The sequence below is a fragment of the Balaenoptera ricei genome, chromosome 17 (genome assembly GCF_028023285.1).
Source record: "Balaenoptera ricei isolate mBalRic1 chromosome 17, mBalRic1.hap2, whole genome shotgun sequence".
Classification (NCBI taxonomy): domain Eukaryota; kingdom Metazoa; phylum Chordata; class Mammalia; order Artiodactyla; family Balaenopteridae; genus Balaenoptera; species Balaenoptera ricei.
This window is the reverse complement of record NC_082655.1, coordinates 15,918,199-15,946,164: the sequence shown is the minus strand read 5'-3', so window position 1 is coordinate 15,946,164 and position 27,966 is coordinate 15,918,199. Positions and strand designations below refer to the sequence as shown.

Here is a 27,966-nt window from a genome sequence, read left to right as displayed (position 1 = left end):
TCTTCATGGAGCTTACGTTTTAGTAAAGAAAGACAGTTAACAAATAAATGAATAAATACATAATATGGCGGGCGGTGGTAAAGATTATGAAGGAGTGATATGTGCTGTATAGAAGGCACTGTTTCTCTCTGGTCATAGATTAACCTTCAAGTTCCTGCCACGTTGCTTGGTTGAGAGTGAAATTCTGTTTTCCATTGGTGCTGGACACTGGCATATTTGGAAAGTTTGGGTTGGTGGTGGTGATGGTATAAGGGTTATTACTTTGCCTCCTCTCCCAGCTTGGGGTCTTAGTTCCAGGAAATGAATAATTTAAGGTTCTGGCGGTGCGTCGTGTGGCAGAGAAAACACTTTCCCTTCAAGATACCAAAAACACAAGAAAGTGGAAAGGTAAATTTAAGGAACTCAGAATTCTTGGGTGGCAGTGGCTGCCCATGTGACGTTAATCTTGAATGGGAAGAAGAAAGCTCTAAACCTGAGAGACTGAGTTTCTCTTGTTAAGCTGGAATGGGGGCTTTGATGGACACTTTTTGTTTTTAGGGTTTTGTGGCATATGGCAAGACAGCTGGAAGAACCAACAATTCTTTGTTGCCATGTTTTCTCTACTCTTCCTTTCACAAAAATAAATGTAACATTATAGAAGAAAGATGGATGATTCAATTATGTCCAACAGAAATAATTGATCTTAATTAGTATTGGGAAAAGCCCTTTTTTTTTTGAATTTTTGAATTTTATTTTATTTATTTTTTTATACAGCAGGTTCTTATTAGTTATCTATTTTGTACATATGGCAAAAGCCTTTCCAAACCTTAGTCATGACTATTAAAAATAATCTCAGAACAGTGTTATACTTAAGTACAAGCATGACATTAAATTAAAACTTTTTTTGGTGAGATCACTTTCAAGAATTGGTGTTTTAGCTTATGATAAGCTTCCGCTTGTGGAAGGTGTTGCAAAACCCATCTGTACAAGTTACTTCATGGATTTTCTCTAGCCTTGCTCTTTTTCCCTAGGTCTACCTTGGATTAGTACATCAGCTTTCTGTCTGGTGTCTAGCACTCAGAAAAGTACCCTCCTATCCATTCTTCATACCGTACTGTGGTGAGGTTTCTAAATTGCAAACCCAGTCCTATTTCTGTTTGTCTCCATAGAGTACATGTTGCTTCTTTTTGAATTGAGGTGTTAACTCCTCTAGAAAGGTTTTCCTGACCTATCTCTGGAGTAGTTGACCCTCAGGTGTGCTGCCCCAGCACTGTATTTCTCACCCATAGCACTTACCCCACTATGGTATATTTTCTGGTTACATTACTTGTTTTTGCTTTTGTATTTTGAGCACCTATCTCGTAGTTGGCTTTTAGTAAATACTTTTGCAGTGAATGAGTGATAGTATCAGTCTGAGATTTTTTTCCAGGAGCTAAAGCTTAGTCAGTTTAAAAGTGGGGAGTAGCCCTTGTGTGGAAAGAATTTGGTTTTTGGTGTTACAGATACTAAGTACTTTGATAAGAGTTTCTGGTGAGTTTTGATGAGTTTAATTTGAAAGTGACTCATATTTCCCAGTTTTGAAAGCTGGTGGAAGGTGATTCAGATTTTTTTTTAAATGTGTTTGAAAAAATAGTTTTTATATAAATGAGATGAAAATTTTTTACATGGTGTGAGCTATACTAGACTTTCAGAAATACATTAAAAAGTTATGGATCGGGCCATTATTTCAGGATCTTTCTATAGTTTACCAGTATTCATTGTTCAAAACAATTCATAGTTGTTTTATTTGAAGGGAAATTTTATGATGAGGTTCCAAGGAGGGTCAATTAAAAGAAACTATTGTGTATTTTGGGGGAGGTGGTGCACATTGGGGTTTGTAGGAGCAAAAGCTTTAGAAAGAATTCTTTATGCTTTTAGCATCATCTGATGCACAGTGGGTATTTTACAGCCAGTTTCTATGTCACTCTGTCTGTTTTAGTTCCTTTTATCTGCAGCCCAGCTTCATTTGTCAGACCTGGTGGGAATTTCTGCAGGGTCTGCACTGTCTCCCAGTAAAATGACCTTTCTTTCGTTGCCTCCTGTAGTGGCAGCAGTGTTTTAAAATGTGGATGGTGGGAAATTGGGGTGGGCGTGGAAGAGAAGCCAAATAATCTTTGTGAACAAAGCAATTATATTTTATGTACGAGGGTAGTGAAGAATAAAATCAGCTGTTAATGCAGTTTTTAGTTATTTGTGTGTATGCACATGTATTGATCAGGACCAGTCATTACTTAATGACTAGCACAAAGACTTAGATGTTTAGTAGATACTGTATTCTCTAATTAGCTTATAAATAACAGGGACCTTATATTTTGTGTAAGTGGCTTGATTTACACTTTTTATCCTGGAGTTACCGGGAAGAGTTTTAAAGGGAGAAAACGGTTGTAAGTTAGAATAAATTAAGGGACTTATTTTGAAACAGAAGAGTAAATCCTCAAGTTTGGAAGTTGCTAAGATTTTAGCAAATTGTCTGCTGTGTGAGTGAGTGTTTGTGTTCTCTGTTCCTTGAGAAAGAGACTTTTTTTTTTTTTTAATAGTACATTTATTTATTTATTTATTCATTTTTGGCTGTGTTGGATCTTCGTTTCTGTGTGAAGGCTTTCTCTAGTCGTGGCAAGCGGGGGCCACACTTCATCGCAGTGCGCGGGCCTCTCACTGTCGCGGCCTCTCCCGTTGCGGAGCACAGGCTCCAGACGCGCAGGCTCAGCAGTTGTGGCTCACGGGCCTAGCTGCTCCGTGGCATGTGGGATCTTCCCAGACCAGGGCTCGAACCCGTGTCTCCTGCATTGGCAGGCAGATTCTCAACCACTGCACCACCAGGGAAGCCCGAGAAAGAGACTTTTATTTGGCAGTAGAGCTAGAGGAAATCCTTTAAAAGTTTTACAGAAAGCCTAATATTTTGAATCCCCTAAATACCTTCAATACTGGCCCTGGTTTTGGTGCTACATAAAAGATAGGAGAGCAGTCTCTCTACAATGAACTTTACTCCTAACTTCTTGTAATGTTAAAATGGATGAAAATAATGTCAGCACATAACATTTCAGCAGTAGTGTGGGTTATGATTCAACCTGTGATAAATCAATTAATCTAGAGGCAGGAAGAAAGATTTTGTTTTCTCACGTTATGTCCCTTTTTTCTTAAAATGCTACCCACCAGTAGTTCCAGTTGTGTGCCAGTTTATTTAGATGTGAGTTTCATCTGTTTTGTGAAGATGGCCTTAAGTGAAAGTATGTGCATGGACATTTACCTTGGCTTTCAGAAACCTATGAGTGAGAAGTGTAATAACTGAGTCCTCTGTTCCTTCTGTCATTAATCTCTTAAGATGTCTTATTTTATAGTGTGTTGGAAAGATCATAGCTAGTAATTAGAAGGGGGATAGCAGTCACATATTAAATTAAGTTTATGGTCTCACATTGAATATCATGTTAACTATAATCAGACAAACTTACTCTTTACTTTCACGAGAACCCAATTTTGAACTTAAAACACTAAATTCACAGCTAGAAAGCATTTTGCTCACTAAAAAATATATCGGAAATTCTAAAATTGTCTAAGTGTTTTCTAATGAGGCCATAAGATGACTTTTTAAAGAAATAATAGTATTTAGAGGTACATTTTAAGTGTACATTCTCCAGGAATCTTAATTTTTAATAATCATAGCCCTCAACTGTAAGTAGTCATGAGACGGGGATCTGTCCTTAGTGGCCATTCTTAAATTTAAATAAATGTAGGTTCAAGAATCCATCCATCCACACAAATTGGAGATGGTCAAGAAGGAAATCTTTTTTTTTTTTTTTTAGAAGGAAATCTTTTGATGATGGCCATTCTGACCGGTGTGAGATGATATCTCATTGTAGTTTTGATTTGCATTTCTCTAATGATTAATGATGTTGAGCATTCTTTCATGTGTTTGTTGGCAATCTGTATATCTTCTTTGGAGAAATGTCTATTTAGGTCTTCTGCCCATTTTTAGATTGGGTTGTTTGTTTTTTGGATATTGAGCTGCATGAGCTGCTTGTAAATTTTAGAGGTTAATCCTTTGTCAGATGCTTCATTTGCAAATATTTTCTCCCATTCTGAGAGTTGTCTTTTGGTCTTGTTTATGGTTTCCTTTGCTGTGCAAAGCTTTTAAGTTTCATTAGGTCCCATTTGTTTATTTGTGTTTTTATTTCCATTTCTCTAGGAGGTGGGTCAAAAAGGATCTTGCTGTGATTTATGTCATAGAGTGTTCTGCCTATGTTTTCCTCTAAGAGTTTGATAGTGTCTGGCCTTACATTTAGGTCTTTAATCCATTTTGAGTTTATTTTTGTGTATGGTGTTAGGGAGTGTTCTAATTTCATTCTTTTACATGTAGCTGTCCAGTTTTCCCAGCACCACTAATTGAAGAGGCTGTCTTTTCTCCACTGTATATTCTTGTCTCCTTTATCAAAGATAAGGTGACCATATGTGCGTGGGTTTATCTCTGGGCATTCTATCCTGTTCCACTGATCTATATTTCTGTTTTTGTGGCAGTACCATACTGTCTTGATTACTGTAGCTTTGTAGTATAGTCTGAAGTCAGGGAGCCTGATTCTTCCAGCTCCGTTTTTATTTCTCAATATCGCTTTGGCTATTCAGGGTCTTTAGTGTCTCCATACAAATTGTGAAATTTTTTGTTCTAGTTCTGTGAAAAATTCCAGTGGTAGTTTGATAGGGATTGCATCAAAGAATCTACAAACAATAAATGCTGGAGAGGATGTGGAGAAAAGGGAACCCTCTTGCACTGTTGGTGGGAATGTAAATTGATACAGCCACTATGGAGAACAGTATGGAGGTTCCTTAAAAAACTAAAAATAGAACTACCATATGACCCAGCAATCCCACTACTGGGCATATACCCTGAGAAAACCATAATTAAAAAAGAGTCATGTACCACAGTGTTCATTGCAGCTCTATTTACAATAACCAGGACATGGAAGCAACCTAAGCGTCCATCAACAGATGAATGGATAAAGAAGATGTGGCACATATATGCAATGGAATATTACTCAGCCATAAAAAGAAACGAAATTGAGTTATTTGTAGTGAGGTGGATGGACCTAGAGTCTGTCATACAGAGTGAAGTAAGTCAGAAAGAGAAAAACAAATACCGTATGCTAACACATATATATGGAATCTGAAAAAAAAAAATGGTCATGAAGGTCCTAGGGGCAAGACGGGAATAAAGACACAGACCTACTAGAGAATGGACTTGAGGATACAGGGAGGGGGAAGGGTAAGCTGGGACAAAGTGAGAGAGTGGCATGGGCATATATACACTACCAAATGTAAAATAGCTAGCTAGTGGGAAGCAGCCGCATAGCACAGGGAGATCAGCTCGGTGCTTTGTGACCACCTAGAGGGGTGGGATGGGGAGGGAGACGCAAGAGGGAAGAGATACGGGGACATATGTATATGTATAACTGATTCACTTTGTTACAAAGCAGAAACTAACACACCATTGTAAAGCAATTATACTCCAATAAAGATGTTTAAAAAAAAAAGAAGGAAATCTTTATTAGTAGAACTTAGTTTTTTGTTAACTTAAGTGCAGTTATGCTCTCAGACTGCTCTTTTATTTGATATTATATACTTTAGATAATTTCAGTAAGTCCTTTTAGAAAGGGAGACTGAAGATAAACACATTGAATTTTTGCTCTAATACCATAGCAGGAAAGTTTGTATGATAAAATTTAAGAAAATCTTTACTCAGTTCTGGAAATTAGAGATTCCAGGATAAAATTAGGGGGCATGGTATTGAAATTTTATGGGGTAAAAGTACTGTTGTTTAGTTTAGAAACTATTTTAAATCTATTTGAAACTCTTTTTAGAGTCTTGGAAATTCACAGAGAGAATATGAGAAGCAGGTTGTCCTGTACAGTATCCGCAATCAGTTACGATACAGAAATAACTTAGGTAAGTAGAGACATTTTTACATTGAGGTAGAAATGACTATTGCTGAATTACATTTTCATAAATCTCTCCTATCTTTTCATTATATATTTCATGGTACTGAAATTTTTCCATGTACAGCCTTTAATAATTCTGTAATGACCCTTCACACCTCACAATAATTTGCATTAGCAAGTAGATTTTTCTTTCTAATTCCAATGAAAATTATTTTTTAGAGTATTGTTTATAGATTCATTTTACCTATAGAATATTAATTTTGATTCAGTTGTCCTCTTTTTAGTTTACTGAGAAAATATGCCAGAAAAGAAGTACATTCCTTCTTAATGATTTTTGACTTTGAGTTTTGTTTTGGTCTCTATAAATTTTCCAAATAATATAACTTTAATGAAGACTTTTTATAATAATTGGAACAAATTTTAAATACAGCTGGCTCCATTTTTTTAAAAAAGCTTTTTTTTAAATGTTTGCTTTTTATTTGTCAGATTACTTTGATTATTCTGTTGCCCTGCTAGTCTTCCCTCCCATTTGTTACTCTTATTTTAAGCATAGTATTTCAGAGGTAGGTTTTCTATGAAAACATATTCCATGGAAGTCAGAGGTTTTTTTACATTTAAAACACAGAAAACAGCAAATAATTTTTAAAAATAGACTTGATTTCATAGAAAACTGCCATTCAGATTGGCTGTCTTGTAAAGTATCATAGGGATTGGATGGATTATAGCTTATGGTTTTTGGGGGAGACATTCCATGCTCACTTTCTTTGCTTTTTGATTTGTTAAGAATTATTTCTCTACTTTTCTGTCCCATTATACATTTTACTTATGTACTCTGAAGTCTGTTTCTTGTGGTGTAATTGTTTCTTTGTTCCAACTTAGATTGTTTTATTTATTCTCTTCCAATTTACATACTTTTTAATTAATATTAGTTTGTAAAGTGTTTCTCCTTGCATTTATAATTATATGTAAGTGTAAGATCTGAAAAACAACTGGAGAATTTCCCTTTCTTTCCCAGTTAAACATGTCAAGAAAGATGAACGCAAGTACTATGAGGAACTGTTAAAGTACAGTCGAGATCATCTCATGCTGTACCCTTACCATTTATCAGATATCATGGTAAAGGGCCTGAGGATAACACCATTTTTATATTATACTGGGATTATGGAGGTGAGTGTACAGTGTACGTGAATCTTCAGGGATGGGATGGGACTTCATGTCGGGGACGCTTTGTGAATGATGACCAGCACTCAGCCACAGTGGACATTGTTTCTGAGTTTATAGTGTAAAAAAGACGGTTGCTTACAAGTTAACTGTTGTAGTCACACTTGTGCAGGTAGTTGTCCTTATCAGTGTTTTCTCTGTGGGAAAGTATCTACCTTTATTCTGTGTTCTTGAAGACTTTGTTGACCCTTTGTACTGTTGTAGCATTAATCAGTCATTTATGTTAGCACAGTTTGTATAAAATTTATTGCTTTTAATACAAGGTTAAGGTTGAAAATGTGGCTGACAGAATTGAACATTAAGCTCAGAGAAGCTTAATATATTTGGCTGTTTTCTAACTGTAGAAAGAATAAATGATGATATAGACCCAACATCATATAATGCATGTTTCAGAAGAATAGAATTGTATTAGTAGTCCTGGTTGCGGATCTTTCTGTGATTACTAACTTTTAGATGTTAGCCTTTTTCCAAAGGCAGTTTTTAGGCCTGTGTTGAATAGCTTTAAATAGTAGTTATATACTGTTTTTAAGAGAGCTTTATGTAAAGATTGGCAGTATTTATCTAGTATTCATTTGCTGTTAATTCTGTTTGAGTGCTGCTGTTCTGGGCTCACCAGCCACTTGAAGAGCAGAGGGCAGCCTAGGACTGAAGGAGTTGGGCGCCTGCAGTAGCAGTGAGGTTAGCTCCCTTTAGGACGTGGCGCCTTCACAGGAGCTCCCTTTGCCTGTCTCCTTAAGCCCCTTCTTCACAGGTACTTCTGTAGTCCCATGTCTCCTGTGTCCCTGTTTTGGAGGAAATACAAAGTAAAGCTTGAAGTGTGGCCGCCCAGGTTTCTGTCAGTCCCTTTCCCTAGAACCAGGGTGGCATAATGAAGGTGGCAGCTAAGCAGTGCGTAGAATAGTTTTGTTGCTGTGTCTCTGATTATTTTTCTGGTGTTGTCCACAGGTTTGGGGGAGATAATAGAGTGAGGTTTTGTCCCATTTACCAGCTTTCAGTTGCATCCATGTGCTTGCTTTTCTCTGGTTTCTGTTTTTGTACCATTGGGTATAACTCCTGGGTTAAAAATGGGTCTTATCCCCACAGTAAACAGCTGGTTTATTACTGGAGAAACAGATGAGGGTTGCAAGAAGCTGGATACTGAGTTTGACTCTGTTGCTGGTTGGGATTTGGAGGAGCAAAGGCTGCTGAGTGGTTAAGGTCTTTGTCGGCAGTGCTTGTCTTGGATGCTTGTTGATGGAGCTATATGACACACTGTTGTTGGGCCTTCTCTCGGGATTCTCTCTAATCCTAGGGTAGGAGTCTAGGATCAGGTATGAAGTGTGGAGAGCCTGGAACCCTGAACTCTGAGAGGGTATTCCTTGCATAGCTTCCACAGGGCAGAGGTTACTGGGCAACCGTCTGGGCTTCGTAGAGCGCTCTGAGGAACCCAGACCTGAAAGCCTGACCTTCCGTTGCTAGGTTGGGACCTCGTGGTACATGCCACACTGTGACATGCATGCTCTAGGTTGCCAGGCTCTGATCTCAGTGCTTCCTGTGACAAGGACATTTTGTGTTTAACATTTACGTTTTTTTCTTTTTAAAAGGACATTATGAACAGTGAGAAAAGTTATGATTCATTGCCCAATTTCACTGCTGCTGACTGTAAGTATTTAATTATGCTGAACGAGGCAGTGTTTAGAGTGTCTTTGTGCATGCGTGCTCTTGTCTTTCAGTATTGTGCTTTTAGCCTGAAAGACTTGAAAGATGAGAACAGCAAGCAACATTATTGATAGGAATTTTATCAGGTGATACAAGTCAAGTATAAGATTTAGTCTAAATGTCTAAGAGGAATATCTTGGAGTGGTAGAATCAGAAAAATGGGACTAGTCTCTGTATTTCTAGAGCATGAAGTTCTTCCTGATACTTGGGCTGTGGTGTATACCAAATGAGGAAAGAAAATTTGTGCCCAGTATTTTTGCAGCATGATATATGGTTGTTACTAACAATTTGCTGGTGTTTTATTATGCTTATTTTAATGAAGTGTACATTTGAAATGTGACATAGTTCTGCTGTGTTAAGAAGAAACTTTCGCTGAGAAGTACATTTTGACTTCCTGGAATTGGGAGGACTTCTGCTTTTTAAAAATTTTCTCAGTTAGCATTGTCAAAAGTGTCAGCTTGAATTCACCTCTCCCAGTTGCTTGTCTTTTACATTTTGTTTGAAGAATTCTTTTTAATTTGATATTGATCATCTGTCAGTAATCAAAAGAGGAATGAAAGTCAAAGGTTTTTTCCTAGTAGGCTTGTGAGTGTACTGACATTTCAAGATGTATTAAATGTTTTTAAAGGAAAGGCTCTTTCTTTTAGGTCTAAGGCTTCTTGGCATAGGAAGGAACCAGTACATTGATCTGATGAATCAGTGTAGGTCATCAAAAGTAAGTTAGTTGTTTCCCTTCCCTTCTAATTTCTTGTCCTCCTTATCACACAATCTGATTAAATTTTTAAGTAGTAGGAATAATGAATTATGATTTCTTTGATTAAATAAAATATGCTTCATACAGAAACAACTCATCAGTATCTCTAGGTTATAGCTTAAGTGATTATAGGATTAAAAATATCTAAGGCGTAAGACATTTCATTTATTTTTAAAAATTAACTTTGCTCTGCTCATTCCACTCCCAGGGTTCACTTCATGGGTGAAATCAGTACACATTTTCCAAATGCATTTTCACCTGGGTTTCCTTTGAATTTCTGGATTTAGATCCAGATTTAATGATAGTGTTTTGAAGTAATTTACTTTGAAATAATTTAAGAATGACTTTCTCCATTCAGTGTATCTAGAATACTTCAGATTTTAAAACATGAGAATTTTAAAAGATATTTGTTTAGTCCGTTGGAAACTGTCTTGTTATACTATTATCAATAAAAAAAGGAAGTAGTAATTTTAGATTGATTGCAAATTCTCAGATATTTGTACCATTGCAGAAATTTTTCAGACGGAAAACGGCCCGTGATCTTCTACCAGTAAAGCCGGTGGAAATTGCCATAGAGGCATGGTGGGTGGTGCAGGCTGCATATATCACAGAAGATGACATAAAGGTAGATAACTTTGAAAGTTAAACATAGGATTTTTATTTTAAAAATGATTTTATAATTTTTAACTATAGTTACATAACTTTTTTTAAAAAAAGTAACACTAGTTGGTTTTCCTGAAGGAAATTCAAAATTGTAAATGATCTTAGTAGGCTAGAATATTGGTAGTTTTCGAAAATACTCTTTAATAATCAGGGAGACTTGACTTGGTTCATGTACAGTCACCTGGGGAGTTTACTTACATGTTTCATGTAAAGTGACGTGATGCCACAGCTACCAGCAATAGCATTGCCGACGGTTTTTGAGCACTTGCTGCGTGCTCAGTGTGCCAGGCACTATTCCAGCTGCTTTTTATATTGTCTCATTTGAGTCTCATCACAACCCCAGAGCTGTGTATTATTTGTAGCCTCTTTCACATGTGAGGAAAGTGAGTGCAGAGAAATGAAGTAATGGCTCCAGTCACAGTTCTAGTAAAGGTCTGGGATTTTAACCCAGGCAGTTTGCTGTGCTCTTAATCACTGTGCTGAACTGCTGTACTGAAGTGGTAAGTGCTTGATAGGGAATAGTGTCAAGATCAAGGGATATACTATTCCCAGTGATCAGACCACATTTGCTATAAGCTTTATACATTTTAGAAGGGATGTTGATTTAGGGGAAAGAGGTGGAATAGCAGACCAGGTGCCTAGAGACCAGTCATATCCCTGTGGCTGAAGGAATTAAGTGAGCGTGTGGATTTTTTTTTAGTTGGCATTTTGTTTTACTTCCGAGGACAGAGTAAATCCAGTGAGTGCAAGGCTTAGAAATTCTGCTTCAGTGCATTTACTTCCGAGCAGAGATGTCAGACTGTGTCATAAGATAGTGATCTTCTTGTCAGTGATAATAATCCTGTGGCATGTGAATAAACTTCTGATTTGAGAGATCCAGAATCAGCAAATGGATCAGATTCCAATGCAAAGAAGATGAGTAAGTATTAGTATTTATTAGTGAGCACATTACTTGCCAGCAAGTATTGGCACTTAAAATTGCTTTGTTGTATGAGTTCTGTTGGTAGCATATTTTGGCACCTTAATTGATGGTTGTGTGTGGCTTTTTTTGTTTGAATTCTAGAGTAAAAAATGAAAAAAATATGTAGTTCATTCAACTAATGACATATAATCATTGGTTTAAACATGAATAGATTTCAGGAAACTTATCAGTTAGTTAATTTGGACAGAACCTAATTGAAAATATTTTGCTTTTCCTAGATATGCACTTTGCCCGAGAAATGCGCTATTGATAAGATCATTGATGCAGGCCCTCAACTCTCTGGATCATTAGATTACAATGTAGTACATAGTAAGTGGTTAGTAGAAATGGTCTTTTGTCAACATAAAAAATTATTTTAAGCCGTCAACAATTTATAGCAATTATTTATCAATTAGGTAAGAACAGTAATATTTCCTAAGGCATGTTATTGTTTGAAATGTGACCTTAGTCCATTGTTTTCCAGTGTGGCTATAATTAGTCACATAGATTAGAAATTTATACAGATGAATCATAAGAAAAATTTTGCAGTTCTGAGCATTTGAGGGAAACCAAGATTTGAAAGCTTTGATATAATGTTTTTTTCTTCTGTCTTACTTTTTTCCTTTTCATATACCATTAAGTTGTAAGAATCTTTACAGAAAATCAGGAATAAAGTTTTTATTTTATTTTATTTTTTTAAATTACAGTGTTTACTGGTTCATCTAAAATAAGATACTTTTGCTTCTGTAGGTTTATATAACAAAGGATTTATTTATCTGGATGTACCAATATCTGATGACAGTTGTATAGCAGGTAAATATGTGCTAATATTTCTCAGTGTTTTTTGAATGGCTGCTAGGTGCTGGGCACTGTGTGTCACCTTATTAAGTTAGACACATATCATTCTGGGATCTTTGATGTTAGAATTTTTCAAAGAAAAACATTTCTTCCTCATTACGTTGCAACTCATTGAGGTGGTTTTAGTTAAATTCCTTTCATTTTTATCTTTTGTTGGTGTAAGCACTGTATTAAAATAGTAGAAATCTGAGATAAATTTCTCACAATCCTAAATCAAACCAGTGTTTTTATAAATTTATGTCACCTTTTAAACCTTGTTCAGTGCATAAGTTTCTACATATATTCAGTAATATCATAGAATTATATGTTCTTCATTTTACATTATTTATTTATTTATTTGTTTATTTATTTATGGCTGCGTTGGGTCTCCGTTGCTGTGCGTGGGCTTTCTCTAGTTGCGGCGAGCAGGGGCTACTCTTTGTTGCGATGCGTGGGCTTCTCATTGTGGTGGCTTCTCTTTGTTGTGGAGCACGGGCTCTAGGCGCACGGGCTTCAGTAGTTGTAGCATACGGGCTCAGTAGCTGTGGCTCGTGGGCTCTAGAGCACAGGCTCAGTAGTTGTGGCGCATGGGCTTAGTTGCTCTGCAGCATGTGGGATCTTCCCAGACCAGGGCTTGAACCCGTGTCCCCTGCATTGGCAGGTGGATTCTTAACCACTGAACCACCAGGGAAGTCCTTGTTCTTCATTTTTACCTGACATATCTGTGTCTTATATTTTCATGTCACTACCATCTTTTTTATCTTTATCTCTTCCTCCCTTCCTCTTCACCCACCTCTCCAAGTTAAATCAATATTAAGACCCTTGTATATTTCAATTTAGTAAACCATTCCCCTATTGCTGGTTGTTTTGATCATTTCCTTTTTTAAATATTTTATTCTTTTTTATTTTATTTATTTATTTTTTTGCCTCAGTGGTGATGTGGCTAACATTCTTGGACACATCCTTGGCTTTTTTTTCCCTCTAGATTAGATTTCTTACCAATTTGTAGAAACACTTGTTATATTAAGGTTATGTATTATAAGTGTGTTTTCCATCATATCTTTTAGGTATTATTCTTGTTTGTGATATCTTTTACCATTCTAAAATATTGTGTAATCAAATATGAAGTGTCAAAAAATTCCAGGGACCTTACTGTTAACAAATGAGTGTTAGGGCTTTTTACAAAAATACTCCCTCGTATCAGGTTATCATAGTCTAGTGTGTCCTGACCTTTATTTTTTATTTGTGTTACCATGTGTTTATGGCCAGGCCTTCCTTGTCTTTTTTTTTTTTTCTATAACTTTCTTTGCTATTTCCAGGTATTTTTCTTTATTTTTGTTAATGTATTTTTTGAGTAGGCTGTAATTATGATTATAAAATACTAAATCTACAGAAGAGTATAAAAAGTCTGCTTCCCATGCCTGCCCCTAACCACTCAGTTCCTCTCTCAGCCGCCACTAAGTTTCCTGTATATTGTTCCAAAAACATAACTATGCACATAGGCTTATATGTATATATCCTTTTTTGTGTGGTTTTATTCTTACGCAGATGGTGTATCCAGCTCATACTTTGGTTTTTTAACTTAATATATTATACGTTGAGACTATTCCATATCTCTTTATGTAGAGTTGCCTCATTCTTTTTGCCTAGATGTAAATTGTGTATTTCTAACCTTTTAGTGCCTTGGTTTCTTCATCTCTAAGATAGGGTATAGTTTTGAACAACTCTTAACATTAAGAGGATTAAGTGAAATTGTATATATAAAGTAGCTAGTAGTATAGTCTGGCACTTAGTAAGCGTTCAGTAAACGTTTACACTTCTTATTCACACAGCTGATAGTGTAGGAAAAGAATTACATAAAAAAATGGGATTACTAAAGTATTTCTAAAAAGAAACCTTTGATCCTTAACAGTCCTTAGATGATTGGAAATATAGGTAGCACTAAATCAGAAAATGACATGAGCCAGAGCTGTAAAGTAGATAGCCTATCCTGATGTATACATTGTGGTTCTTCACAGTGCCTTCATTTTGACCACTTGAGTTTTGTCTTATAACTCTCTGTTGGGAATAATTTAGGTTTTGGGTGCAATTAGGTGGTGTTAGGGTTAGAGGACACAGGGACACCCAAATCCTGCTATGACCTAGGCACATGCCTCTTCCCACGATGTTTTCAAGGGAAGTGTGCCCACAGGGGAGAATGGCAGAGGAAAACATAGTGCCTCTTTATTGTTGGTCAGGCAGAGCACTCTAGTAAAGTGGGTTAGAGCATCTGGACCAAAGGGATGGAGAGAAGTGAGTATGAATAAACAAGTGGGGAGCATCGATCGGGCAGCCTCTTGTGCGGAAGGTCTTGACCCTCTTCCCATCGAGGAGGTTACAGAATAGAAAGCCCCAAAGAGCAAATTATACCAGTGATAAACTTGGCAGTCACGCAGATGAATTTCCCCTTTTCTCAGGATGGAGCAGGGATGATGGGAGAGGGCAGAGAGTCAATACCTTCTGTCCACCTGGTTTTGGATAGCATGGTAACTTGCAGTTCTTGCTTCTCTGCTTTAGACCAGCCACCTGCTGCCTAAGATGCATCAGAAACACACCCTTGGCAGGCTTCCCCATTCTGAAGCAGCGCCGGCCCCCCTGCCTTTCTACCAAGTCCATGACTCTAGCACTTCTCTGCCTCAGTAATGCTGAGAGGTCCATGGGGATGAAATTACTCTTTGTAGGATTTATGATCTGCCATAAGAGTCCACTCTGTAGACAGCATTGCATATGACCTTACTTTGGGAGTTTTAGGAAAACTTGCTATGGAGTTGGTAAAATGAATCAAAAGCTGAATTCAGTCCCTAAGTTGGAGGTCTCTTTTCAGTTAGATATTTGCATTAAACTTTCTTGTTTTGTAAAATTATGTCACTGAGAAAAGTCTGTTTTGTTTATTTTAGTTCCTCCTCTTGAAGGTTTTGTAATGAATCGAGTGCAAGGTGATTATTTTGAAACTCTCCTCTATAAGATATTTGTTTCAATAGATGAGCACACTAATGTTGCAGAGGTAAGTATGACAGCATCTTGTGAAAGAACTTAACCTCAAGATTATAAAATAAGTTTGTGTGCAGTAGATAAAATTATTTAATGATAAAATATTTTTAAAATCTGCCCATGGTTAGATCTTGGACCATTAATATACTTAAGTTCACTATTCTTAAGTTACTTCCCGCATATGTATATTAAAATTTTTTTAGTTAATAGCTTATGAATGGGTTAAATAACTTTATATGACTTTATAATAAAAGCGTTGTAGACAATTGACTGATCTAGAAATTTTTTTATTTTGAATGAGACGAAATTAAAGGCTAAGTAATTCAGTTGTTGTGGTCACTGCCTGGATTTGTACTCCTCTAAGTGTCTTAGAGATATGGAAAGAAAAAAATTCTGATTACAAAATTTATTCAGACTCAGTTATTAATAATTTAAATTTTTCTGATTATGGTTAAATTGTCTATTACAAGTGTGTAATATGCTTATGATTCTTAGAATGTAAAATATTTTTAAAATTTTATTTTCCAGCTTGCAAATGTTCTTGAGATAGACCTATCCCTGGTTAAGGTATGTAATTTTTATACTCTTTTCACTTGTGATAGGAATACTGAGTGGATTATAGATTTTTGTCTTGATGCTGAGAAACGGAAGCAGTGAGATTCCTGTTAGCTGTCAGAGGAAGTGTGCACAGTCGGGGTGCTTACAGAGATAGAGAAGAGCAAAGTAAGAACCCTGAACCAGTATTCCATCCCAGGGAGTGAAAGCTGTACTCACACATCTGTGCCCAGCAGGAAGCAGCCTGACCGGTGTCTTGTAGTGAAGTCACAGTATCTTGTAATGAAGTCAGATAAAGCAACAACTTCCGCTTCTTTGGGGGTGGATCTAGGGAGGCCCTGGCCAGACAGTTGGGAGCATTCCCTCTCCTACATATGTGAAGACCTTAGGGGAAGACCAGGCCTACTGAAAATTTTTTCTTCTAGTTATGGGATGAAAATGTTTGAGGCTCACTGTAAGCATAGTCCATAACGATTTTTTCTCTACAAACATTCTGAAGTCTAGTTTATTTCAAATGTTCATTTCCTTTATGTTCCTTTCAGAATGCTGTGTCCATGTACTGCCGATTGGGGTTTGCCCATAAGAAGGGACAAGTAATAAATTTGGATCAACTTCATTCATCGTGGAAGAATGTTCCATCCGTAAACAAATTAAAGTAACTCATTTATTTAGTAGGAGAGTTTCTTTTTGAAAAAAACATTGTTTTACATACAAAAATTTTACTTATTCAACCTGTCAACTGAGGTGAACCATATTAGTGGTTGTTAATCTTGTGTGTGTGGTAATCTTTTTTAGAATCTGATGAAAACTAAAATGCTTTCCCCAGAGAAAGGCTCATACAATATTTTACATATAATTTTTAAATGTTCTCAAATTTCCTGAAGCCTATCCATGGGTTTAGTTAAGAACCTTTTCTGTGTGTGCAGAGTATTTTGGGACTGTGTCTCAATTTTGGGCTTGAATGTAAGAGTGGATTTAGGTGGATGTTCGTAATTTAAGTACTGACTTCAGTAGCTGTTTTTGTATATGATCATTTATATGATTTTTAAAAAGTGAATGTATTCTTCATTAATAGGAGTACTTTAGATCCGCAAAAGATGCTCCTATCATGGGATGGCGGGGAAAGTAGGAGTCCTGTACAAGAAGCTTCATCGGCTACTGACACTGATACAAATAGTCAAGAAGATCCAGGTTAGCAGTAACTCAGTTTGAGTCTGTCTGTAGATAAGCCATGTGTCTGCACATACACTCATAAAGCAAACTCTCCGGGCTTACAGTTATTTTGTAGTTTGTTCTGGATTTCAGTCATTCAAAAGTAGTCTTTGAGTACTTACCCATATGTTGGGCCTTGTGGTAGATCTTAGGGGTATAAAACTGACAAGAATATGGTAGTTGCCTTCTAAAAACTAAGTCTGGAGAGTATAACCATAAAAACCACAGTGTGAGAAGCATTATGGTGCTTGTGGAGAGCAAAGAGAAAGAGCCCTCTTTCTGCCTAGAGAGGTTTAGGAGCCTTCATGGAGAAGATGATTTTTGGGCTGAGAATGAATAAGAGCATGCCAGCTGGCGAGTGCAGGAAGGCCAGTGCTTGGGCTAAGCACAGAGGGAGGCAAAGCATAGTGGATGAGGGGGCTGCACATGGTTTTGTGTTGGGAGGGGAGAGGGGCACACAACATGGGCTTCTACTCCTACCCTAAGTAGCTCTGTTACCTGAGCCACGTGACTTGTCTGTAGAGGTTAGGCTAGGTAGTCTTATTGATCTAACAGTGATCAAGTCTTGGTTTACTATTGGTTTTCAAAAAATTTACTACAAAAGTGAGTGCCTTTAAAAAAAAATTTTTTTTTTGACTTTAACTTTTTTTATCTGTATGTTGGAGATAGGTAGGATTGGGACCTCTTATGACTACAGTGTTGCCTATATTATGTACTTTCTGATTATTAAATAAAGCTGAAATGAAATACTTTCTCATTCCAAATGATAAGCAAAGAACAGTTTTCATTTACTTGATTTTTAAACTATGATTTTTTTTTCCCCCAACAGACACAGCCAGTATAAGCAGTTTGAGTTTGTCTACAGGATATACAAAGCGTATTGCATTCCTGTTTGACTCAACTCTTACTGCCTTTTTAATGATGGGAAACCTTTCACCAGTAAGTCAGATTCTTGTTTAAATATGAAAATGTTTAAAATAAAGACTAGATATAAAATAGTTCAGTGCTTTTATATCTTTTTTTAAGTACTAGATTTTTTCCGGAAAATGCAACTGCCTTTGTTTTATATTCCTTAGAGGAATGTCGGAACTTTTTAGTGAGGGCTACTTTTGTAATTAGAAAAATCAGCTCCTCACCCACCCTTAAGTTTAAATGTATTGGAAAGCATAATATAAATCTAAGATGCTTAGCATTCAAAGGGAAAACTACAACTTAATAATAGGCTCAAATAAGGTACATTTAGTTTTGTTTTTGTTTCTTTAATGCAGAACTTGAAAAGCCATGCAGTCACAATGTTCGAAGTTGGCAAACTCTCAGATGAGTCTCTGGACAGCTTTCTTATAGAACTAGAAAAGGTAAATCTAGATAGCTTATTATGGGATGTCAAGGCATTTGGAATCTTTTCTTGCTTGATAAAACATCAGTTATTGATTATGTAGATTTTTCGTATATCCTTGTTCACTCCTACCTCATTCGTGCTTTAATACCGTGGCAGTCATTTAGGCTTAAACATATTGAGCGGATGAATGAATTTTGTGATTTAAAAACAGTGATTTGTCTACCTCATCTAAGCTGTTAGCATAATTTGATATAATGAAGAAATGGGGTACAGAAATCTTAAGTCTATGTGTAATTTTTTAAATTGCACTTTTCTAAAGTAGCCTTTAACTTTTTTTTTCAATATGACTCTAAGATCTATTCTTAAGCAATTTTATTTGAAGTTTTTGTTCCACTTATCTTAAATCTGGAACAGTGTCCCTGGGTATCATATTTATGTCCACTCTCACTACCCCTTTTAGCATCTTGAAGACTTCAGCCATATTTGTTCTTAACCATCTTTTTCCTCATGAGTACAGCCTAGTTTTCCTTAGCTCTAAATCTTGATTGCCCTTTTGGTGTTTTTCATTCCCTGGATATTTTATTCTGTCCTGTGCACTTCGTTATGCAAACAGTTTGTGTGCCTAATCTATTCTTTGACTAATAATTTTGGTAACTTTTGTGCTTGAGTGATGAACTCGTGTATGTTTAGAGAATTTTTTATGATTTTGTACTTCCTTTACATCTCAGAAAAAAAAAAGACTTACCATAACATTTTTTTCCACTCCTCCTTCTCCACAGGATTTTTACTTTTTTAGTGCCTGAGATAATCCTTGTTATTAATTTGTCTCTTTAACTTTTATCTTTATATTTTTATTATTTCCTCAATACTTTTAATATCTTGTTTAACCCTATTTCTTATTGTGTATCATCTTTTGCCAGTAAATTTTTTATATTTAGCACATTTTAACATGTTTTCCTGATTTTTAGTTTTCTCACCTCAACTAGTGTTTTATCATGTATAGCAAATTGGAAGATCCCTTTTACACTTTATATATCTGTATTCTTTTTTACCACGTAGTCATTCTTGGGAAAGCCCTTTAGTCTGAAGTTTAGTTTTTAAAAATAGTTTCTTAGCTATTTTTTAAGCTTCATCTTGATTAAACTTAATCAGTTGATCTTACTAATTTCATGCAAATCTAATTTAGTTATTTCCCCCTGTAGACCTTTCCTTCTGTTTTCTGTGTTGTTTCTGGAATGTGTATGTTTTTACATATTAAACAGGTGACTGACTCAGTGTCAGAAGAGCATACATGTAAACCCAGTGAAGGCAGGAGTTTTGTCCACCACTCTCTCCTTACATCCTAGAGAGGTCATAGCACATAATAGGGACTCAGTGAATCCTTGTTGAGTGATTTTAAGCTGTATGTTCAGCAATGTTGAACAGCTATGTTGAATCACGTACTCCATTGTTCCTTGCAAAATTGTGAACAGGGTGATAAGATAGTGGCATAATTGGTGACCATGGATTAGAGTACTTTTCTGGATAAAACAGAATATATAGATCTTAGAGTTTTTAAAGCACCTTATTTGAATCATATATGGAACATACAATGTATAATGGTACAATTTAGCATTATTTGGTTGCTGAAGTTGTTGGTTTTACTTGCTGGGGTAATTTCTGTCATCTTCAAAGGTATAGTCACATGGAAGCCCAACCACGATTGGGGTTAATATTTGTTTCAAAATCGCCTGGGCAAATTTTTGATTTACTGATTTTAAATATCTTAATATCTCTACTGTATGGTTATATACTAGAATGAATGGCATGAGAGTGGTTTTTGTTGCAAAATTTGTTTTCTCTTGGTTTAGGTTCAGAGCACTGGTGAAGGAGAAGCACAGAGATACTTTGATCATGCACTCACTCTGAGAAACACAATATTGTTTCTGCGTCATAATAAAGATCTAGTTGCGCAAACTGCACAGCCAGACCAACCCAATTATGGTATGATAAAAATACTTGATTTTGAAGACATGATCCTATGGAACTTCTTTCTAAGAAATTAAACAGGTCATGCTCACTTATTTAATCATCACTTATTTAGAACATTTTGTGTAGATAGCACATTGAATTTATAACTGTTGGCTTGTTCTGTGAATTTCTTTACTCGTCAGCTGTTCCTTACTTTACTGTTCCTCCTCTTTTATGTGCCACTGACTTTTGTAGTATCTAAATTTGTTTAGTTACCTACAAAAAGAGTTGGAGTGTTAATTTGTTTAAGTAGCTGGATGGGATATAGAATAGGCATCTGTTTTGAGAGATGGACAAATTCCAAAATTTATTTAGGAAGCATGAAATATCAAGAATGAAAGATCCGTTATATAAAGATAATAAACAGGGTCTTCCTATTCAAATGCTGCTATAATATTTACTAAAGTATTTTACTTTAAAGAATAAAAAAGGGAACAGATAACCTCATTTCAAAGAGTTAAGGAAAGAAATGGAAGCGGTTTTAATCTATTGATGAACTCTAATGTGGCTCTTGCCCTAGTGTGCTCTGTCAGTTTTGTGATAGAAAGGGGTTCCTGAACTTTAGTTGAACTGATGGTATTAGCTTCTAAATTGTGGAATGACACGCAGGAATGTGTGTTTTTAAAAAGATGCAACAGCTTGGGCACCAGTGTAAGAGCATTACACTGTGAATGTAATTACATTGTGAAGTCTTTGGACATTTCATAGGAGTTGCATTTTGGGACACTGTGAATTCTTAGCACCAGTATCACATTTAATTTCACTCATTCTTTCATTTACCTAAAAGTTCTATTTTCTGGCCAAGAACCATCATTTTCTTAGTCATATCCATTTTCGTTCTACTGCTTTCATCAGCATCTGGCTTTCTTTTCGGCTCAATTAAAAAAAATTTAGGGCAGAGTCACTTGTCACTTCACAAGAGTTGTTGCAGAGGAGAGGACAAAGATGCTGGGTAGTTTAGCTGAGTGAGGCTAGACACACTTAGTACCTAGTGACTCACTTCTTCAGCCTTGGGGTGTCTGGTTCAGAGTTGTGCTTTAGCAGTATTACAGATGCTTCCATGCTGGAGCTCTTTCTGAGGTTGTTCATAAACATTTGAAACTGAGAATATCAGATCACCAGACACCAAGAGTCTAAAGCACTTATTGATAAGCATTTGTTGATAGTAACCATTTTTTGGTTACCAAATATTAGATCATGTGACCTAACAGTGAGTGGCACAGTCTTAAATATGTCTCTGGATGTACAAATCCTGGAATTTCTGGGATTTTTAGTGACTTATAGAGATAATGGGTTAGAATATTTGAACTATTCTGTTATAGCCATCTTTTACTGCCCATCATAGAATCCAAGAATGTTAGTGCTAGTGACCAGCCAGGGGTAACTCAATTTATAGGTAAAGAAATTGAAGCTTATCTTGGTTAAATCTCCTGCCCATTTAGTCATTAAAGCCCATATAATTAGTAAATGGAAAAGCTGGGGCTTGAATCCATGTCTCTTGAATTTTTTTCCTTTGCTCTGTTCCTTACATCATCTTCTCTTGAACACTAAGGTTTTTATTGATTTATTCATCAACAATTCATTGTTTAATAGGTTGGGCTAAACTTTGTTTTTCACCATGAATAGTCTGTATATCATCAACTAAGTCAAATGGTAAACCTAAACCTAGTCTGTGTGAAAGTAAAGTATAATTCTAACCTTTAAGGTATATTTAATAGTTGACTATTTCTGGAGCTTAGAATAATTGATGTGGCTCCAAAGTTAAAATGTGATTAACTCCTCCCTCCCCATGAGACCAAATGGGCAATTGTTTATGAAGTTTCATTCTTTTAACCAGACTTTCTTAACTGGGGCTCCTCATTAGAACCACAGAACACAGAAGATGATTTAAATGACTATTTCTCAATTTTTCTTATAATGGTATATAACTAGTACCATTCTAGATTCATAGAAAAGAAAGTCATTATTCCAGATAAAGAATAACTTTTTAGGGCATTAGGGCTTAGTACTCTCCATGTTGCGAAAGGTAACTTTCTGTAGGTGCCAGGAGTGATAACTTAATCTTACTCCTTTTTAAACAAGAAATTCTATAGTATTGGTGTTCAAGCATCTTTTTTTTTTTTTTTTTTTTTTAATTTCACTTATTTACTTATGGCTGTGTTGGGTCTTCGTTTCTGTGCGAGGGCTTTCTCTAGTTGTGGCGAGCGGGGGCCACTCTTCATCGCGGCGCGCGGGCCTCTCACCATCGCGGCCTCTCCCGTTGCGGAGCACAGGCTCCAGATGTGCAGGCTCAGCAATTGTGGCTCACGGGCCCAGTTGCTCCGCGGCATGTGGGATCTTCCCAGACCAGGGCTCGAACCCGTGTCCCCTGCATTGGCAGGCAGACTCTCAACCACTGCGCCACCAGGGAAGCCCTCATCTTTTTTTGAGTAGCAAGAATTTTTTTTTTTATGTCACTAGTAATTTGTAGTTTGAGTGTATCATGTAGTACTTGGTACTCACTGTAAAGCAAAAAGCCTTCTGATACTGTCATAGAAGCAAACCTCCGATATGTGTGAAAAAGACTAGTTTCGTAGTAATCTTTTGGTTTTAGACAGCATGAGGCACTGCTTAAAAAACAGAAACAATGTGTGGTCTAACTCGTTTTCATTTTTATAAGCATAATTTTTTTTTCCAGGTATCTTTGTCTTTAAAAAGATATCTTTTCCCTAGGATCAGTACAAGTGAGACCTTAAAGCCACTGTTTGTAATTTGGCAGTCTAGTACTATGAAATGTTTAGAAATTAAACCTCATTTGTAGAAAAGCTATCACAGTTGTAAAAACTTTGTTCTAACTACCATCAACTCTTTAGACTTCCTTCCATATCCTAGTATTCATTAAATATTTTCTATACTTGGCATTGACAGTGTTGAATTTTACCTGAAGCTTCTCACCCTTTTTATGTTTCAGAAAAGGGCTTACTGCAAGGACCCACCCTTTCTCATACAACTTAGCTAAGATCACAGGCACTCCCCTTGTTTATCTGTGAGAGGCCAGACACAGACAGACCCTCCAAATTCCCTTTATCTTTTTAGAGAGCAGTAGGACTGGTATTTTCCAGAAGGATTAAGAATGGGAACAGTTAAAATCAGTTGCATGCTAAGTGAGTTCATGCTTTATGGACTAGTTTAGGCGCATGTTTCTAAATGAGGAATTCTTGCCCCTCTGGTCAATTCAGAACTTGGCTGCAAAGGTTTTATGGAGATTGAAAATTGGGGGAGGGAAGGATACAGCTTTCCCATGGCACTTAGGCTTTCATAAGATGCCACTGCCATGATGGAGAGGAAGTAAGATAAAGCAAACATATTTTTAAAGTATAAGGTTAGCCTGAAGAAACACCAGTAGACAGTTATCTTTCTGGACCAGAGAATAAAGACTTATAGCTTTAAGTCTTAGAGAGTCTTATTGGTCTCCTAGGAAATAAAGTGCTTTTTAATAGAGATATTCTACCTTATTAAAAAAATTTAAATCTCAAGGCAGTTATCAGTGTTTCATCTTAGACTCTTTTTTTTCACATTGTCAGTCTTTCATTCTATGTATATGGTTGATCATAATTCAGGTTTTCCTCTGGATCTCTTGCGCTGTGAAAGCCTTCTTGGGTTGGACCCTGCAACTTGCAGCAGAGTTCTAAACAAAAATTACACACTGCTTGTTTCCATGGCTCCTCTCACCAACGAAATCCGGCCTGTCAGCAGCTGCACCCCTCAGGTAAAGACTCACTGGGAAGCTCACTCTGCCGCCATTTCATCCTTCCTCATGGCGACTTGAAGGAGAGGTTTATCAGTCTTACTGTATTAATTCTCAATTTGTAGATAACCAGATATTAAAATCATCAACTCAGAAAGCAGTTTTGTATTTTTTGCTGTTGTAAGATGTTATGTTCAGTTTGTGAGGTATAATTGGTACATTTTATATATGTATTATCTAGTGACTAGTGACACATTCAATTAAAATTTTCTTCCTGAATGCAGGATTTTAAAGAAAATGTTTTTGGCTGGTCTGAGAAGGAAACCTGGATTACCTTGAGGGATAAGATAAATTTAATTAGGAAAAGTGAAATATTTTGAAAGTGGGGCTGTGATGTTAAATAAGCTGAAAAGAAAAGATTATGCTTGAAAGCTAGAACTCTAGTTATCTTTAAAATCGTGAAAATGACTTCTGGTCTTTCAGTTTTTAAAAATAGATCAGTTGCGTTTGTATACTTAGCAAGGCCATTGTGACATGTACCGTTTTCAAAGAGTGAGGTTTGTGCTCTATTCTTCAGTGCTGCATCCTTCCTGGTTCCCTAGATGTGCTAGGTTTAATGGTGTAGAAGAAAGGAAGGGATTCTTGTACCAGGATGATTTTGTTGCCTGTGCTGATCTAGCTGCCTCAGTGCGCCCACTCCCCCCTTACCCCAGTTTTGTCCTCTGTTCAGCAGGAATGATTGTAGATTTGCAGCCCCCCCAACACACACACACGCGCTCACACACTCACACACACACGTGCACACACACACACACACACACACACACACTTCTGTTCTTTAACACAGCCTCTGGTCATAGCAGGAATCCATGAACTGAATGAATGGATGAATGGTAAGATGGATGGAAGGATAGATAGTCCCTTTTGAGAAAAATTATTAATGATTGTAATAACTAACACTTTGATATAGAGCTTGTTATGTGCTGCCAGGTACTATTTTAAACCTTTAACAATGTCCTTAAGAGATAAGTATTTTGTTGCCATGTTACAAATGAGCAAAATGAGGCACAAGAGCGCTTCAGTAACCTTAGGTGATAGGGCTGAGGGGGTGAAGCCAAGATTCAGAATTAGGCCATCTACTCCAGAGTCCATTCTCTTAATTACAGTGATAAGACCTGCTTTCTCAATTCCAGTGTAAGTTTGAAACTGTTTGAATGGATCCTTTAAAATTTATCTTCATAAGGATAATAGCAGTTAACACTTACATGAGGCATTAGCTTTAAGAATATACTTGGTCATTTGTGAAATTTGGCTTCAGATAAGTATTTACAACTTTATCTTACCTGTTTTATGATTTCAGCATATTGGACCAGCTATCCCAGAAGTCAGTTCTGTCTGGTTTAAACTGTACATTTACCATATCACCAGGCAAGGACCACCATCTCTTTTGCTGTCCAAAGGTACAAGACTTCGAAAACTGCCAGATATATTCCAGGTATGTTGATTGAGGTTTTTTTAAAAATCATTTTTAAGGAGGATAGAAACTGGTAAGCAGTATTATAGATAACTTTCTTAAATTTTTTGTTTGTTTGTTTTTTTCTAAATGCCATGCTGTGTTTTATTCATTTCTTTCCCATAGGGTTATGATCGATTACTAATAACTTCTTGGGGTCATGATCCTGGGGTTGTTCCTACATCAAATGTGCTCACGATGTTGAACGATGCCCTAACACATTCGGCGGTTTTGATTCAGGTACAGTTACCTTATTTGAAACAGTCAGTTTTGGATTTTTATTTTAAAGATCATAATTTGTCTAGCTTTCTGCTGAGTCGCAATCAGACATCAGTAATTTGACATTTGTAAAACTGAAATGTAAGGAAACAGAGATCTGCGTTTTAGTTCTGGCCTTTGTCTAGCAGCTTGGAAGTGGTGGAAACAGCATAGGCTTTGAAGTTAGACCGGACTTTGAGTTTCAGCCTAATCTTTTGCTAACTGTGTGGCCCTATTTTTTTTTTAATAGTAGCCTTGAAATAGAGATGCAGTTCACATACCTTATTCCCCAATTGAATTCTGTGATTCAGTGGTTTTAGTGTATTCACAGATGTCTACAGCCAGCACCACAATCAATTTTACAACATTTTCCTGGACCTTTAGTTCTCACTCCCCTATTCCACTTTCACCCCCCCGCCCCCCCCCCCCCATCTCTAACAACACTAATGTACTTGCTGCCTCCCTAGAATGCCTATTTGGGGCATTTCAGATACATGGAATCATATAATATGTAGTCTTTTGTGACTGGCTTCTTTCCTGTTGTCAAGGTTCATCATGTAGCATGAGTACTGCATTCCTTTTTATGGCCAAATAATATCCCCTTGTATGATGAAACGCATTTTGTTTATCTGTTCATCAGTTGATGGACATTTGGATTGCTTCTACCTTTTGGCTATTATGAATAATAATAATCACTGTTATAAACATTTATGTACAGGTTTTTGTGTGGACATGTTGTCATTTCTTTTGAGTATATCCCTAGGAGTGGAAATGCTGAGTCATGTGGTAACTCTGTTTAACTATTTAAGGAACTGCACCATTTTACAGTCCCTCCAGCACTTGGTATTATCTGATTTTTTTATTATAGCCACCCCAGCAGGTGTGAAGTGGTGTGTAACATTTTAGAGATACTTCTCTTATACTTAGTTTCCCATCTGCAAAATGGACATGGTAATATCTACTGTGTAACAACAAAAAATAATAGTGACAGCTAATGCCAAGGTAAGCATTTTTAGCCTTAGGATTGTTGAGAGAATGAAATGAGAAGGTGTGTATGAAGTGTGTAGCACACTTTCTGGTATGTAATAGGTTCTTTGTAAAGAGTTCATTAATTCATTGAACTAACAATTGTACTTGCCATATTCTGTACTAATTAATGTGCATATACAAATAAGATGTGGTCCCTGTCTTCAAGAAACTTAAAGTCTGGTGGGCAAAGTTGCATAAGCAGTCACTTCCATTTTTTTGCTGAGTGCTGAAGAGAGTTATACATATACAGTGCAAGCATTAAAGAGAAGTAGTATCCTTCTAGCCTTGGGGCAAGGACAAAGGCTTAGGGAAAGCTCCTTAGAGAAAATGAGACCCAGGCTAAATAGAAAAGGCTGATTTAGAGGAGAGCGAGGCCAGGCAGAGTGGTCAGCATGAATAAATCTCTGGGTAGAGATTTTTTTTCTTTTTCTTCATAACTATTTCCCTGGTGCCCAAAAGTAGTGCCTGACTCGTAGAAGTTGCTCAGTGAGTGTTTGTTGAATTAATAGGAATACGAAGTGGGAGCATGTGCTAGGGCCTGTAAGCTGTTATGTAATTTTGAGGGGTGAGCTGAAGTATGATGGGATGGTGGTCAGAGATGAGTCTGGAGAAGTAGGCAGGCACAGAGGGCAGTGGACCTTAACTGTCCCACTGTAGTGCTTAGACTTTCCCCTTTAGATTGATGGCAGCCAGTAAAGGGTGCTGAGCAGGGGATTAACATGGTCAGTTTTGATTTGGAAGATCAGCCTGAAGACTGTTGAGAATGGCTGGGTGGGAGAAGACAGGATTAGGATTCAGTGTTGGAGACCAGATAAGAGATGAGGACAGCGTAGGTCACGAAAGTGGTAATAAGAATGAAAAGGAAGAAGTATTACAAATATAAAATAAATAGAATTGATCAGATGTCTGAGATGGATGTGGGAAGAGGAAGAATGATTCCTGAGGTACTTGGCTTTTGAAAGTGGAAGAGTGATGATATCACACAGAGCCGGTTTATGGGGGCAGATGAGGTGGTGTGTTTTGGGCCTGTGGGACATTTGGGTGGTGGAGATATTTAGGAGGTAACTGAAAATATTCTGAAATTTGAATGAGAGGTTGAACAGGAGAGATTGACTTGAGTGTCAGCGTCAGCACGTGGATGGTAGTAGAAACCGTGAGACGATGCATTAGCCAGCCAGGGCAGACATGAAGTGTAGGGGTTGGGGGGAGATACA

General features: G+C 36.8%; 1 protein-coding gene across 2 annotated transcripts in view; it reads left to right on the top strand.

Moving 5' to 3' along the window:
• FAM91A1 (family with sequence similarity 91 member A1) overlaps nucleotides 1–27,966 on the top strand; it is a 42,318-nt gene that overhangs the window by 1,238 nt on the left and 13,114 nt on the right. Inside the window, exons 2-18 of one of the 2 annotated variants that reach the window (XM_059901891.1) lie at nucleotides 5,868–5,952; nucleotides 6,961–7,112; nucleotides 8,750–8,807; nucleotides 9,512–9,579; nucleotides 10,130–10,243; nucleotides 11,482–11,572; nucleotides 11,993–12,055; nucleotides 15,016–15,122; nucleotides 15,638–15,676; nucleotides 16,207–16,319; nucleotides 16,740–16,855; nucleotides 17,706–17,815; nucleotides 18,145–18,231; nucleotides 20,066–20,198; nucleotides 23,825–23,973; nucleotides 25,313–25,447; nucleotides 25,592–25,705. In XM_059901891.1, the coding sequence (XP_059757874.1) occupies nucleotides 5,868–5,952; nucleotides 6,961–7,112; nucleotides 8,750–8,807; nucleotides 9,512–9,579; nucleotides 10,130–10,243; nucleotides 11,482–11,572; nucleotides 11,993–12,055; nucleotides 15,016–15,122; nucleotides 15,638–15,676; nucleotides 16,207–16,319; nucleotides 16,740–16,855; nucleotides 17,706–17,815; nucleotides 18,145–18,231; nucleotides 20,066–20,198; nucleotides 23,825–23,973; nucleotides 25,313–25,447; nucleotides 25,592–25,705 (1,734 nt within the window). The remainder of the gene's footprint in view (nucleotides 1–5,867; nucleotides 5,953–6,960; nucleotides 7,113–8,749; nucleotides 8,808–9,511; nucleotides 9,580–10,129; nucleotides 10,244–11,481; nucleotides 11,573–11,992; nucleotides 12,056–15,015; nucleotides 15,123–15,637; nucleotides 15,677–16,206; nucleotides 16,320–16,739; nucleotides 16,856–17,705; nucleotides 17,816–18,144; nucleotides 18,232–20,065; nucleotides 20,199–23,824; nucleotides 23,974–25,312; nucleotides 25,448–25,591; nucleotides 25,706–27,966) is intronic. The other variant, XM_059901892.1, reaches the window with a different exon arrangement.